This window comes from Tachyglossus aculeatus, chromosome 17, assembly GCF_015852505.1.
Source record: "Tachyglossus aculeatus isolate mTacAcu1 chromosome 17, mTacAcu1.pri, whole genome shotgun sequence".
Classification (NCBI taxonomy): domain Eukaryota; kingdom Metazoa; phylum Chordata; class Mammalia; order Monotremata; family Tachyglossidae; genus Tachyglossus; species Tachyglossus aculeatus.
In genome coordinates, this window is record NC_052082.1 from 56053632 (window position 1) to 56068857 (window position 15226).

The 15226-nt window shown below is 54.3% G+C and overlaps 1 protein-coding gene across 2 annotated transcripts in view; it reads left to right on the forward strand.

Moving 5' to 3' along the window:
- The window catches only part of LIMK1 (LIM domain kinase 1), a 35085-nt gene extending 21834 nt beyond the window's left edge, over positions 1-13251 (forward strand). For both annotated transcript variants that reach the window (XM_038759175.1, XM_038759176.1), the window contains 11 exons: positions 2384-2489; positions 3468-3646; positions 3774-3966; positions 7725-7811; positions 9625-9756; positions 10020-10079; positions 10387-10452; positions 11692-11848; positions 11971-12026; positions 12687-12844; positions 12942-13251. In XM_038759175.1, coding sequence (XP_038615103.1) covers positions 2384-2489; positions 3468-3646; positions 3774-3966; positions 7725-7811; positions 9625-9756; positions 10020-10079; positions 10387-10452; positions 11692-11848; positions 11971-12026; positions 12687-12844; positions 12942-13104 — 1357 coding nt within the window. In that variant the 3' untranslated portion in view covers positions 13105-13251. The remainder of the gene's footprint in view (positions 1-2383; positions 2490-3467; positions 3647-3773; positions 3967-7724; positions 7812-9624; positions 9757-10019; positions 10080-10386; positions 10453-11691; positions 11849-11970; positions 12027-12686; positions 12845-12941) is intronic.
- The last annotated feature ends 1975 nt before the right edge of the window (positions 13252-15226 follow it).

The following is a 15226-nucleotide window of genomic DNA, read 5'->3' on the forward strand; positions in this document are numbered from 1 at the left end:
AAGTCAGCAATAGATAGAGACGGTCCCTACCCAACAGCGGGCTCACAGTCTAGATGGGGAAGACGGACAACCAAACAAAACATGTCTTCCCCTTGTCTCCTTCCTCTCGGAAACCATTCGTTCATTCCATCGTATTTATTGAGCGCTTACTGTGTGCAGAGCACTGTACTTAGCGCTGGGGAAGTCCAAGTCAGCGACATCTAGAGACGATCCCTACCCAATAATGGGCTCATAGTCTAGAAGGGGGAGACAGACAACGAAACAAAGCGTGTCTTCCCCATGTCTCCTTCCTCTTGGAAACCATTCATTCATTCCATCGTATTTATTGAGCACTTGCTGTGTGCAGAGCACTGGATTAAGCGCTTGGGAGAGGACAAGTCAACAACAGATAGAGACGGTCCCTACCCAACAACGGGCTCACAGTCTAGAAGGGGGAGACAGACAACGAAACAAAGCATGTCTTCCCCTTGTCTCCTTCCTCTTGGAAACCATTCGTTCATTCCATCGTATTTATTGAGCGCTTACTGTGTGCAGAGCACTGGATTAAGCTCTCGGGAGAGGACAAATCAGCAACAGATAGAGACGGTCCCTACGCAACAACGGGCTCCCAGTCTAGATGGGGGAGGTAGACAACCAAACAAAACATGTCTTCCCCTTGTCTCCTTACTCTTGGAAACCATTCGTTCATTCCATCGTATTTATTGAGCGCTTACTGTGTGCAGAGCACTGTACTTAGCACTTGGGAAGTCCAAGTCAGCGACATCTAGAGACGATCCCTACCCAATAATGGGCTCATAGTCTAGAAGGGGGAGACAGACAACGAAACAAAGCATGTCTTCCCCTTGTCTCCTTCCTCTTGGAAACCATTCGTTCATTCCATCGTATTTATTGAGCGCTTACTGTGTGCAGAGCACTGGATTAAGCACTCGGGAGAGGACAAATCAACAACAGATAGAGACGGTCCCTACCCAACAACGGGCTCCCAGTCTATATGGGGGAGGTAGACAACCAAACAAAACATGTCTTCCCCTTGTCTCCTTCCTCTTGGAAACCATTCGTTCATTCCATCGTATTTATTGAGCGCTTACTGTGTGCAGAGCACTGGACTAAGCGCTTGGGAAGGCCAAGTCAGTGACATCTAGAGACGATCCCTACCCAATAATGGGCTCACAGTCTAGAAAGGGGAGACAGACAACCAAACAAAACATGTCTTCCCCTTGCCTCCTTCCTCTTGGAAACCATTCGTTCATTCCATCGTATTTATTGAGAGCTTACTGTGTGCAGAGCACTGTACTAAGTGCTTGGGAAGTCCAAGTCAGTGATATCTAGAGACGATCCCTACCCAATAATGGGCTCACAGTCTAGAAGGGGGAGACAGACAACGAAACAAAGCGTGTCTTCCCCATGTCTCCTTCCTCTTGGAAACCATTCGTTCATTCCATCGTATTTATTGAGCGCTTACTGTGTGCAGAGCACTGGATTAAGCGCTTGGGAGAGGACAAGTCAACAACAGATAGAGACGGTCCCTACCCAACAACGGGCTCCCAGTCTAGAAGGGGGAGACAGACAACGAAACAAAGCATGTCTTCCCCTTGTCTCCTTCCTCTTGGAAACCATTTGTTCATTCCATCGTATTTATTGAGCGCTTACTGTGTGCAGAGCACTGGATTAAGCGCTTGGGAGAGGACAAGTCAGCAACAGATAGAGACGGTCCCTACCCAACAACGGGCTCCCAGTCTAGATGGGGGAGACAGACAACCAAACAAAACATGTCTTCCCCTTGTCTCCTTCCTCTTGGAAACCATTCGTTCATTCCATCGTATTTATTGAGCGCTTACTGTCTGCAGAGCACTGGATTAAGCGCTTGGGAGAGGACAAGTCAGCAACAGATAGAGACGGTCCCTACCCAACAACGGGCTCCCAGTCTAGATGGGGGAGACAGACAACCAAACAAAACATGTCTTCCCCTTGTCTCCTTCCTCTTGGAAACCATTCGTTCATTCCATCGTATTTATTGAGCGCTTACTGTCTGCAGAGCACTGGACTAAGCGCTTGGGAAGGCCAAGTCAGTGACATCTAGAGACGATCCCTACCCAATAATGGGCTCACAGTCTAGAAGGGGGAGACAGACGACGAAACAAAACATGTGGACAGGTGTCAAGTCGTCAGAATAAATAGAATTGGAGCTCAAACAGAATTAAAGTTAAACCTTGTTAAACTTTAATAGAATTAAAGTTAAACCTCGTTTCAGTGGGGAGAGCCCGGCTGAGGCCTCACCTTCTGCCCGGGCCTGGGGAGGGGTCCTGGGTTGGGGAAGGGGGGTGCGTGTGCCCCCCTTCCCCTCTCACGAGGGATCTGGCGGGGCCGGGGTGGGGCCCTGCAGGGTGGACCCCGACTGCATCAGCCCGGACATGAAGAACTCCATCCACGTCGGGGACCGCATCCTGGAGATCAACGGCACCCCCATCCGCCACGTGCCCCTGGACGAGGTGGGCCGGGACCCCCAGCCCCCTCGGTGGGCCACGAGAATCCCCAAGTTGCTGGCCAAGGGGACTACTGTATTTCTCAGAGCCGGCAGCCCCACGTCCGTCCGGCATCATTCATTCATTCGCTCAATTCATTCAATCAATCGTATTTATTGAGCGCTTACTGTGTGCAGAGCACTGTACGAAGCGCTTGGGAAGTACAAGTTGGCAACAGTTGGCCTTTCTTGGGAAAGGCCCAGTCACTCCATGGCATGGCTGAGGTGGGGAAAAGCACTTCTTTTGTAGAATCAATCAATCAATCAATCGTATTTATTGAGCGCTTACTATGTGCAGAGCACTGTACTAAGCGCTTGGGAAGTACAAATTGGCAACATATAGAGACAGTCCTTACCCAACAGTGGGCTCACAGTCTAAAAGAGGGAGAGAATGGTCATTCATTCATTCAATCGTATTTATTGAGCATTTGCTGTGTGCAGAGCACTGTACTAAGCGCTTAGTCATGCAGAATGGTCATGCACGGCCCTGCCTTTGTGGCCCATGTTCCAGCCCCAAGGGCTTCTTTTTTCACGGCCTGTTTTTCCAGGAAGGGACCTGGTCTCCGATTGGGCCCGGCTCTCTGTCCCGTGGGATGCGGGCGGGTCGGGCCGGGTCTTGGAATGGCGGGGGGGGGCCCCCGCTCACCCCTTCCCCTCTTTCCCGGCCAGAAGCAGCATGGCTCAGTGGAAAGAGCCCGGTCTTTGGAGTCAGAGGTCATGGGTTCAGATCCCGGCTCCGCCAATTGTCAGCTGGGTGACTTTGGGCAAGTCACTTCACTTCTCTGCGCCTCATCTGTAAAATGGGGATGAAGACTGTGAGCCCCCCGTGGGACATCCTGATCACCTTGTAACCTCCCCGGCGCTTAGAACAGTGCTTTGCACATAGTAAGCGCTTAATAAATGCCATCATTATTATTATTATTATTATTATTATTATTATTATTAGATCGACCTGCTTATCCAGGAGACCAGCCGGCTGCTGCAGCTGACCATCGAACACGACCCCCACGACGCCCTGGTCCGCGGGCCCGGACCCCCGGCCAGCCCCCTGGCTGACCTGCACAGCCCCCCGGCCCGCACCCCTGGCCCCGCCGACCTCGGGCCTCCCTGCCAGAGGCCCGTCCTGTACGTCCCCTTCAGGATTCGGGGGCGGTGGGGGCGTCCTGGGGCTGGGAGGATGGAGGGGAAGGGACAGGGGACGGGGGGAAACTGAGGCAGCGGGCTGACCCACGATCTTGGGACATCCCTGCAGGCGCAGCTGCAGCATCGACAAGTCCCCCGGCTCGGCCTCCCCGGGCTCGTCGGGCTCCCAGGGCTCCCAGCCTAACAACCTGGGCCGGTCCGGTTCTCTCCGGGCCGTGTCCCGCGCACACCGCATCTTCCGGCCGTCGGACCTGATCCATGGCGAGGTGCTGGGCAAGGGCTGCTTCGGGCAGGCCATCAAGGTACCCCCGCCTCCCCCCATCCACACTCAGACCCCGGCCGGAGTCCCGGGGGACCCCCAACTAATAATAATAATGATGGCATTTATTAAGCGCTTACTATGTGCAAAGCACTGTTCTAAGCGCTGGGGAGGTTACAAGGTGATCAGGTTCTCAATCAATCAGTCAATCGTATTTATTGAGCACTTACTGTGTGCAGAGCACGGTACTAAGCGCTTGGGAAGTCCAAGTTGGCAACATATAGAGACGGTCCCTACCCAACAGTGGGCTCACAGTCTAGAATTATGTTCCCAAGCGCTTAGTACAGTGCTCTGCACACAGTAAGCGCTCAATAAATACGATTGATTGATTGATTGATCAGGTTGTCCCACGTGGGGCTTACAGTCCTCATCCCCATTTTGCAGATGGGGGAGCTGAGGCACAGAGAAAAATAATAATAATAATGATGGTATTTGTTGAGCGCTTACTATGTACAAAGTATTGTTCTAAGCCCTGGGGAGGTTACAAGGTGAGCAGGTTGTCCCATGTGGGGCTCACAGTCTTCATGCCCATTTTACAGTTGAGGGAACTGAGGCACAGAGAAGTTAAGTGACTTGCCCAAAGTCACACAGCTGACAGTTGGCGGAGCTGGGCTTTGAACCCATGACCTCTGACTCCAAAGCCCAGGCTCTTTCCACTGAGCCACTCTGCTTAATAATTATGGCATTCATTCATTCATTCATTCATTCAATCATATTTATTGAGCACTTACTGTGTGCAGAGCACTGTACTAAGCGCTTCAACAGTGCAAGTTGGCATTTTGTGCAAGTACAAAAAGTACAGGCACAAGTACAATTTGTTGAGCAATTACTATGTGCCAGACACTGTACTAAGCGCTGGGGTGGATATAAGCAAATCGGGTGGCACCTCCTCCAGTAGGCCTTCCCAGACTGAGCCCCCTCCTTCCTGTCCCCCTCCTTCCCCTTCCCATCCCCCTGCCTTACCTCCTTCCCCTCCCCACAGCACCTGTATATATGTATATGTTTGTACGTATTTATTACTCTATTTTATTTGTACATATTTATTCTATTTTATTTTGTTAATATGTTTTGCCTTATTGTCTGTCTCCCCCTTTTAGACTGTGAGCCCGCTCTTGGGTAGGGACCGTCCCTATATGTTGCCAACTTGGACTTCCCAAGCGCTTCGTCCAGTGCTCTGCACACAGTAAGCGCTCAATAAATGCGACTGAGTGAATGAATGAATGACTCGGAGCACCGGCCTCCGTGATTTTACCCTCCCAAGCGCTTAGTACAGTGCTCTGAACCCAGTGAGCGCTCAGTAAATACAATCGACTGACTGGGGCTAGTTCCGCCCCCTAGTGGCCACCCTTTGCCCCTGCGGCTGCCCGACAATGTCCCCGAGGCTTGTCCGGAAATAGGGGTTGCGCCTCCTGCTGGGCGAAGCCTCAACTGCAGCCTGGGAGTCAGTCAATCAATCACTCAATCAATCGATCAATCAATCGTATTTATTGAGCGCTTACTGTGTGCAGAGCACTGTACTAAGCGCTTGGGAAGTCCAAGTTGGCAACATATAGAGCCGGTCCCTACCCAGCAGTGGGCTCACAGTCTAGAAGGGGGAGACAGACAACAAAACCAAACATACTAACAAAGTAAAATAAATAGAATAGATATGTACAAGTAAAATAAATAGAGTCATAAATATATACAAACATATATACAGGTGCTGTGGGGAAGGGAAGGAGGTAAGACGGGGGGATGGAGAGGGGGACGAGGGGGAGAGGAAGGAGGGGGCTCAGTCTGGGAAGGCCTCCTGGAGGAGGTGAGCTCTCAGTAGGGCCTTGAAGGGAGGAAGAGAGCTAGGATAGATATGTACAAGTAAAATAAATAGAGTAATAAATACGAACAAACATATGTACATATATACAGGTGCTGTGGGGAAGGGAAGGAGGTAAGGCGAGTCAGGCACTCATTCTTTCAACCCTATTTATTGAGCACTTATTGGGTGCAGAGCACTGGACTAAGCGCTTGGGAAGTCCAAGTCAGCAACATCTAGAGACGGCCCCTACCCAACAACGGGCTCACAGTCTAGAAGGGGGACAGACAACAAAACAAAACGTGGAGACGGGTGTCAAGTCGTCAGAACAAATAGAATTAAAGCTAAATGTACATCATTAACAAAATAAATAGAATAGGAAATATGTACAAGTAAAATAAAAAGAGTGATAAATCTGTACAAGCATATATACAGGTGCTGTGGGGAGGGGAAGGAGGTGGGATGGGGAGGAGGAGAAGAAAAAGGGGGCTCAGTGTGGGAAGGCCTCTTGGAGGAGGTGAGCTCTCAGTAGGGCTTTGAAGGGAGGAAGAGAGCTAGCTTGGTGAATGTGTGGAGGGAGGGCATTTCAGGACACACTTGTTCCTCCTCATCTGCATACTGTTGGTGCTTGTTAAGCGCTTACTCTGTGCCAAGCACTGTACCGAGTGCTAGAGAAGGTGCAAGATAGGTTGGACACAGTCCCTGTCCCATGTGGGGTTCACAATCTAAGAAGGAGGAGGAGTGGATATTTCATTTCACCCCCATTTTGCAGATGAGGAAACTGAGATGCAGAGAAGTTAAGTAATCATAATCACTGTGGTATTTGTTAAGGGCTTAGTATGTGCCAAGTACTGTACTAAGCACTGGGGGAGGATACAAGATAATCAGATCGGACCTGGTCCTTGTCCCACGTGGGAAGAAGCGTGGCTCAGTGGAAACAGCAGGGGCTTGGGAGTCAGAGGTCACGGGTTCTAATCCCGGCTCTGCCGCTTGTCCGCCGTGTGACTTTGGGCAAGTCACTTAACTTCTCTGTGCCTCAGTTCCCTCATCTGTAAAATGGGGATTGAGACTGTGAACCCCCCGTGGGACAACCTGATCAGTGCTTGGCACATAGTAAGTGCTTAACAAATGCCATCATCATCATTAAAGAGGAGGGGGACTAGGTACGGAATCTCCATTTTGCAGATGAGGACACTGAGGCCCAGAGACACTAAGTAATATTAACAACTGTGGTATTTGTTAAGCACTTACTATGTGCTAAGCACTGGGGTGGATACGAGCCAATCAGGTTGGACCCGGGCCCTGTCCCACATGGGGTTCCCAGTCTCAGTCCCCATTTTACATGTGGGGTAACTGAGGCCCAGAGAAGTTAAGTGACCTGCCCAAGGTCGCACAGCAGGCGGATCTCCCGTTCCCCAAGGGGTCTCTCTTCTTGGCCAGTCCACCCCAAGAGGGGCTCTTCTTTTGACTTGTCTCCTTCCCCGGGGGTGGGGGGGGGTGGGGATGGGGGCTCTCCCCTCGACCTTTCTAACCGCAGGGAAGCAGCGTGGCTCAGTGGAAAGAGCCCTGACTTTGGAGTCAGAGGTCATGGGTTCAAACCCCAGCTCCGCCAATTGTCAGCTGTGTGACTTTGGGCAAGTCACTTCACTTCTCTGGGCCTCGGTTCCCTCATCTGTAAAATGGAGATGAAGACTGTGAGCCCCCCGTGGGACAACCTGATCACCTTGTAACCTCCCCGGCACTTAGAACAGTGCTTTGCACATAGTAAACGCTTAATAAATGCCATTAAAAAAAAACGCTGCGGGGAAGGCTCTCCCCGCAGCTCGTCTACTCCCCGGGGCGACTCTCCCCTTGGCCCATCTCTCTCAGGTGGGCTGTCCACTTGGCCGGCGGGAGCCTGGGTGGGTTTTCGACGGTTGTGGCTTAGTCAGCCCCCCCTGGCTCCGCAGGTGACACACCGAGAGACGGGAGAGGTCATGGTGATGAAGGAGCTTATCCGGTTTGATGAGGAGACGCAGAGAACTTTCCTAAAAGAGGTGAGCTGGACCCGGGTCCCCCCCGCCCGCTGTTCTCCCATTCGTTCACTCAGTCACATTTATGGAGCACTTACTTTCCCAAGCGCTTAGTACAGTGCTGTGCACACAGTAATCAATCAATCATATTTATTGAGTGCTTACTGTGTGCAGAGCTCTGTACTAAGCGCTTGGGAAGTCCAAGTTGGCAACATATAGAGACAGTCCCTACCCAACAGTGGGCTCACAGTCTAGAAGGGGGAGACGGAGAACGAAACCAAACATATTAACAAAATAAAATAAATAGAATAGATATGTACAAGTAAAATAAATAGAGTAATAAATATGTATAAACATATATATACAGGTAAGTATATATATATATACACAGTAAGCACTCAATAAATGTGATTGAGTAATGATGGCATTTATTAAGCGCTTACTATGTGCAAAGCTCTGTTCTAAGCGGTGGGGAGGTTACAAGGTGATCAGGTTGTCCCACGTGGGGCTCACAGTCTTCATCCCCATTTGACAGATGAGGGAACTGAGGCACCGAGAAGTTAAATGACTTGCCTAAAGTCACACAACTGACAGTTGGCAGAGCCGGGATTTGAACCCATGACGTCTGACTGCCAAGCCCGTGCTCTTTTCACTGAGCCAAGCTGCTTCTTGAATGAATGAGTGCTCTGCAAACAGTAAGCGCTCAATAAATGATTGAATGAATGCAGATCACTGTACTAAGTGCTTAGAAGAGTACAAGTGAACAATAAACAGACACATTTCCTGCCCACAATGAGCTTGCAGTCTAGAGGGGGAGAGAGACATTAATAGAAATAAATAAATGACAGATATGTACGAAAGTGCTGTGGGGTTGGAAGGGGGGTTGAATTGAGAAGCAGCATGGCACATGGAAAGAGCCTGGACTTTGGAGCCAGAGTTCATGGGTTCAAATCCCGGCTCCACCAACTGTCAGTTGTGTGACTTTGGGCAAGTCACTTAACTTCTCTGTGCCTCAGTTACCTCATCTGTAAAATGGGGATTAAGACTGTGAGCCCCCCATGGGACAATGTGACCACCTTGTATCCTCCCCAGTGCTTAGAACAGTGCTTTGCGCTTAGTAAATGCTTAGTACCAACATTATTATTATTATTATTAAAGGGAGCAAGTCAGGGTGACACAGAAGGGAGAGGGAGAAGAGGAAAGGAGGGCACAGTCAGGGAAGGCTTTGTGTCAATAAGGCTTTGAAAGTGGGGTGAGTCATAACCTGAAGGATTTGAGGACGTGGGAGAGGGTTCGGCGGCGAGATAGACGAGATTGAGAAACAGTGAGAAGGTTTGCATTAGAGGAGCAGAGGGGGCGGGATGGGTTGGAGTAGGAGAGTAGCAAGATGAGGAGAAGGGGACAAGGTAATGAATTGGCTCTGGATCCTTCCCAGCCATTCTCCTGGAGCTCTTGTTTCTGGCCGGGAGCAGAGTGGGTGGGTAACCCCAGCAACCTGGGGGGAAACCTCTGCCCAGGCCAAAATCTAGGGACATCCCTTATAGGTCGGATTCCTGCTCCCCCAGCCCCAGAAACCCGATGACTGGTGGCCAAGGCCATGGGGGAGCCTGGGGCCCCACTGAGGTCCCCTCCTGACTGGAGGCCTCCAAAGACAGTGAACCGTACGTATAATCAGGCACCATCGTGTTTGACCCCTTCGATCAATCAGTGATCGTTATTGAGCACTTACCATGTGCAGAGCGCCGGGAGAGGACGATGCAACAGAGTCAGTAGATGAGATCCCGAGTGCGCCCGACTCTGAGTGCGAAACCGGGGCCTCCCTCACTGTGCTCCTCAGGTGAAGGTGATGAGGGGCCTCGAACACCCCAACGTCCTCCGGTTCATCGGCGTGCTCTATAAGGACAAGCGGCTCAACTTCATCACCGAGTACATCAAGGGCGGGACTCTCCGGGGCCTCATCAAGAGCATGGTGAGGGTCTCCCTGTGTCCTCACTTCCCTGCCCCTTCCCGGTCTCCGGAGGATTCTGGGACACAGAGATTTCAGGAAGAAGGAATTGGAAGTAAGCTTCCTCCGGCTCCTTCGGTCCTCTTGAGTTCCAATTCCGCCCCAGTGAAGCCCAGCCAGCCTCCCACCTCCTCTTCAGGGGGTCAGTCGTGCCCACTTCAGGGGCCCCCCCTCCTCTGTCTCCTGCCCCACGTTCCCCCCGCCCCCGGCTCCTCTCTGCTCTGCAGGACAGCCAGTATCCGTGGAGTCAGCGTGTGAGCTTTGCCAAAGACATCGCATCCGGCATGGTGAGCAGAGATGGAGGGTGACGGGGTAGGGCGCTTCCTCCCACTGCCGTGGACCCCTTAAATCTCTCTGCCCCTCGGGGGCTGTCAGGGCTGGGCCAGCCCTCTGTCCTGCCTCTCCTCTGCCTGTCCAAAGCAGCCTCCTGAGGCTGGGGAGAGGGAGTGGCAGGTGTAACCCCTCCCAGGGTGGACTGGAGGTGGGGAGATGGGCGATGGTAGCCCCTCCAGAGCAGATGGGGGTCGGAGCAGGTGGGGTGGGGGTTGGGCCGGAGGCGGGTCCCCCAGCTGTGTCCGTCCCCTCTGCCTTCAGGCCTACCTGCACTCCATGAGCGTCATTCACCGGGACCTCAACTCCCACAACTGCTTGGTGCGAGAGGTGCGGCCTGGCGGCGGTCGGGCGTGTTTGGGGGCGGCGGCGGCGGGACACTCGGGGGTCGGGGGGCTTCACTGAGGAGAATCACAACTGATCAGTAGCGTGGCCCAGTGGCTAGAGCCCGGGCTTGGGAGTCAGAGGTCATGGCTTCAAATCCCGGCTCCGCTGCTTATAATAACAACAACGATGGCACTTATTAAGCGCTTACTATGTGCAAAGCACTGTTCTAAGCGCTGGGGAGTTTACAAGGTGATCAGGTTGTCCCACTTGGGGGCTCACAGTTTTAATCCCCATTTTCCAGATGAGGTCACTGAGGCCCAGAGAAGTTAAGTGACTTGCCCAAGGTCACACAGCTGACAAGTGGCGGAGCCGGGATTTGAACCCATGACCTCCGACTCCAAAGCCCGGGCTCTTTCCACTGAGCCACGCTACTGGGTGACTTTGAGCAAGTCACTTAACTTCTCTGGGCCTCAGTGACCTCATCTGGAAAATGGGGATGAAGATGGTGAACCCCGCATGGGACAACCCGATCACCTTGTATCCTCCCCAGCGCTTAGAACAGTGCTTTGCACATAGCAAGCGCTTAACAGATACCAAAATTATTATTCACTGAGCGCCTACAGTGGACAGAGCAATGTACTGAAAGCTTGGGAGAGCACAATCGCGATCACCTTGTATCCTCCCCAGTGCTTAGAACAGTGCTTTGCACATAGTAAGTGCTTAACAAATACCAAAATTATTATTCACTGAGCGCCTACAGTGGGCAGAGCAGTGTACTGAATGCTTGGGAGAGCACTGTCAGTCTAGCGGGGAAGCTTTCCTTGTTGATTAGTCTGGAGTCCACCTCCCCCACGACCCTCTTCCTCCTCCTCCTCCTGGGACAGCTCACCCTTGGGTTGGGGCGGGCAGAGTTTCTCTTCCCCTCTGTGCAAGTGCCCTTTGGGAAATGCCCTTCCTGCCCACCTTTATCAAAGCAGGCCCCCCTCCCCCTGTGCCCCAGACCACCCTGGTTAATCCCTGCCAACTGAGCCCAGCCATCTGCAGTGGGTTCCTGCCTTTGGTTTTCCTGAGGGGCCCCCTGACCCTCTCCTAGGGGTCTGTGGACTGCCGCCCCCCACCCCCCTGAGCCCAGGGCCGGCTCACAACCCATTCTGAGCCGGCCAGGCCCGGCTTCCTCTGGGGGCCTTTCCCCCGGCCCTGGTCCCGGCCACCCCCCAGAGCCCCTCGGCCTCTCCCGGACAGAACAAGAGCGTGGTGGTGGCGGACTTCGGCCTGGCCCGGCTCATGGTGGAGGACAAGGGTCAGCCCGACCAGCTCAAGACGCTGAAGAAACCGGATCGGAAAAAGCGCTACACCGTGGTGGGAAACCCATACTGGATGGCTCCAGAGATGATCAACGGTAGGTCAGGGGAGGTGGAGGCTGTGGACAGGAGCGGTGGGTTTCCCCTGGGTCGGCCTTGAAGAAGGGACGGGGGATCTTGGAAGACCCTGACTCCCCCCTCACCCCGCCTCCGTCCCTAGGCCGGAGCTACGATGAGAAAGTGGACGTGTTCTCCTTCGGGATTGTCCTGTGCGAGGTGAGTTCGTCTGGGCTCCCGCCGGCGCTGAGGCAGGGGGCTGGCCGGATGGGGCTTCTGAGTCACGAGGGTCAAATCCCCGCTCCGGCTCTGGAGTGGGTGGGCCTGGGCCTGATTGTCAGGGGGGCTGCGCTGCGGGAGAGGGCATTGTTTCTTCCCCACATCTCTGAGCTAGTGCCCCATGGCATGAATGTGTTTGTTTATTGTTATATTGTCCTCTCCCAAGTTCTTAATACAGTGCTTTGCACACAGTAAGCACTCAATAAATACGATTGAATTCCCTCCCCCGGTGTAGTGCTCTCCCTGCCCCACTTCCCCACCTCTCTTCCCCCCCGCCGCCTCTCTTTCCCATCTTCCCATGTACAGATATGTCCTTACCTATAATTTTATTGATTTATATTAATGTCCATCACCACTTCTAGACTGTCAGCTTGTTGTGGGCAGGGAATGTGTCTATTATATCATTCTCTTGTCCTCTCCTAAGAGCCTAGTACAGTGCTCTGCACATAGTAAGCGCCCAATAAATCCAATTGACTGACTCCCCGCCTCTCTTTCCACACCCCAACCCTCTTCCCCCTCCTCTTCGTTCTCCCGCACCCCTTCTCCCCTTCCCCATCTCTCTATCTCCGCTCACGCCAAGTTCCTCCACCTCACCCACAGATCATCGGCCGCGTGAACGCAGACCCCGACTACCTTCCCCGCACGATGGACTTCGGCCTCAACATCCGGGGCTTCCTGGACCGCTACTGCCCCCCCAGCTGCCCCCCGAGCTTCTTCCCCATCGCCGTCCAGTGCTGCGACCTGGATCCCGAGAAGAGGTGCGGGGTTCGGGGCGGGTGCGGGGCCCGGGGGCCGGCGGTCTGAGGGGGAGACTGACCGGGCCCCGTTTGTCTCCCCCTCCCTCCCGGCTGCCAGGCCATCTTTCCTCAGTTTGGAGCAGTGGCTGGACTCCCTTCGCCGGCATCTGGAGCTCCGCCTGCCCCTGGGGCCGCAGCTGGAACAGCTAGAGCAAGGCTTCTGGGCCCGCCACAGGCGGGGGGATGGCGGGCTGCCCGCCCACCCCGAAGTGCCAGACTGAACCTCGCGGGCGGTGGCCGGGTCCGACTGGCCGACCCTGTAAATAGCCAGCAGCTCGCCCATCTGCTCGCCCCCCTGCACGGACTCTCCCTCCTGCCTCTCTCGCCGCTCAGGGGAACCCCCGCCCCATGGCAGGGTCCAGACTTGGGTGGGGGGGTCCTGGCTCTGGGGTGAGGGGGACAGGGGACCGGGGGTAGAGTCCTGGGGTCCCCTTTCCCCGGCCGAGGGAGTCGAAGATCCAGTGGGGGGGGGTCCAGCCCGCCCGCTCCCCATGCCCTCCCATCTGGGTTGCGTTGACCCTGGAGGGGAGGGGGGATACCCTGGCTTCTGCCTCCTGCTTCTGGCTCCCTCTCCTATCCCCCCGCAACTCCCCACGTAGTGCTACCCCGGCTGCTGCCCCTCGCCCGCTGCCCCAGCTCAGGATGGGCGTGGGACATGTCCACCTCACTTATCCTGGCAGGCCACACTGCAGCTGCTGTTTTGCCCCGCGGTGGCCCCCCACGCCCTCCCCTCATCCCACCAGTCAGAAGCTGTTTGCGTGAGCGAACCTCCTGTCTTTCCCCTGCCACATCCCAGCAGGGAGGGGGAAGCTGAGATTCCTGGGAAGCCCTCCCTGCCCACTGAGGAAATGACCCGTGGCCCCGGTGCCCCTTGGGCACAGAGTTGGACAAGGGGCCCCCCGAGGGCAGCTGGGAATGGCTCCTCGACCAACTGGAGCGCTGCCTTGGTTGGGCACGGACTCCCCCAGCAGAGGGTCCGCGGACAGCGGAGAGGGTCGCTTCTTTCGGTCGGATGTCCTTCAGGGGGCCGGTGCCAGGATGGAGAGGTCAGGGGTCACCCAGGACGTGGGCACTGGGCAGCGGCCGGAGGGCAGTGGTCCTGGCTTCCCGTGGGCGTCTGGGACTTGGGAAAGTGGATCAAGGAGGCCTGGGCCGGGTGGCTCCGTGTGTGTATGAGTTGGAACAGGGCCCTGGGTGCCGGGGAGCAGGGGGGTTTGGGTGGCTGTCTCCCCCCTAGAAGGGTTTGACCCCTGGGGTGTGGGGAGGAGGGCTGTCTGGGTCCCTCCTCCAGGGAAGCGGAGAAACTCTTCCATCCATTTTTTTCCTCTTTCTTTTCAATCCCACGTGCAGCGGGACCCCGCTCCCCGAGACAGGGAGGGGTCACAGGGAAACTTTTCCCGCCGTCCCGGTCCGAATGGAGGGGAGGGGGAGCGGGAAGGCCGGACCCCCCCGCCCACCCCTCACCCCCAGCCACTGGAGCGGAGACCACCCTCCCGGCCTTTCTTCATGACAATGAGTTGATTCCGGTTCCTTTGACGTAGTCTATTTTTTACAAGAGTTTGTCTTATTTTTTCACACGGTTGCCAAGGCGACTGCATTTTTAATTTTATTTTTTTCGAGGGGGGGGAGGGTGGGGGCGGGCAGTTTGTCACTTTGCCTTAGTTTAGCTTACAGGCAGGATCAGAAACTGTGAAGCATTTCTCTGCGCACTTTGACCTGGAAGGAAAAACCGGACATTTTGTTTAAAGGGGGTGGACAAACGGACACCTCCTCCTGAACTGGATGTTAACTTGGAACGACGACACCAATAAATCAGGATTTCCCATCGCCGGCGACTGGCACTCTTGTGGGGGGGATTGCGGGGGGATGTGGGGGTCTTGGCTGGGGGTGGGGCGGGTCTTAGGGAAGTCTCATCCAGAGTTGGGGTTTGGAGTTTGGGGAGGATTCAAGGACCGAGTCACTCTTCTCAAGGCAGGATCAGTGTGTCTGCTAATGTTTGTGGAGCCTTTCGTCCCTCCGAGAGCACTTAAAAATAATAATAATCGTGATATTTATTAGGCGCTTATTATGTGTCAGGCTCTTGGGCCAAGCGCTGGGGTACATGCAGAACAAACACTTCAGACACAGTCCCTTCCCTGTGCGGTGTTTACAATTCTCATTCTGAAACTGAGCTGCAAAGAAGTGACCTGCCCAAGGATAGGCAAAGGGTGGAACTAGAATCTGAGCTGTTCGCCTGCCCTCCTTGCCTCCCTGGGAAAGTATTCACTTAATTTTACAGATGAGGAAACTGAGGCCCAGAGCGGGTAAGTGACCGTACCCAGGCCACACGGCTTATCGGGGCAA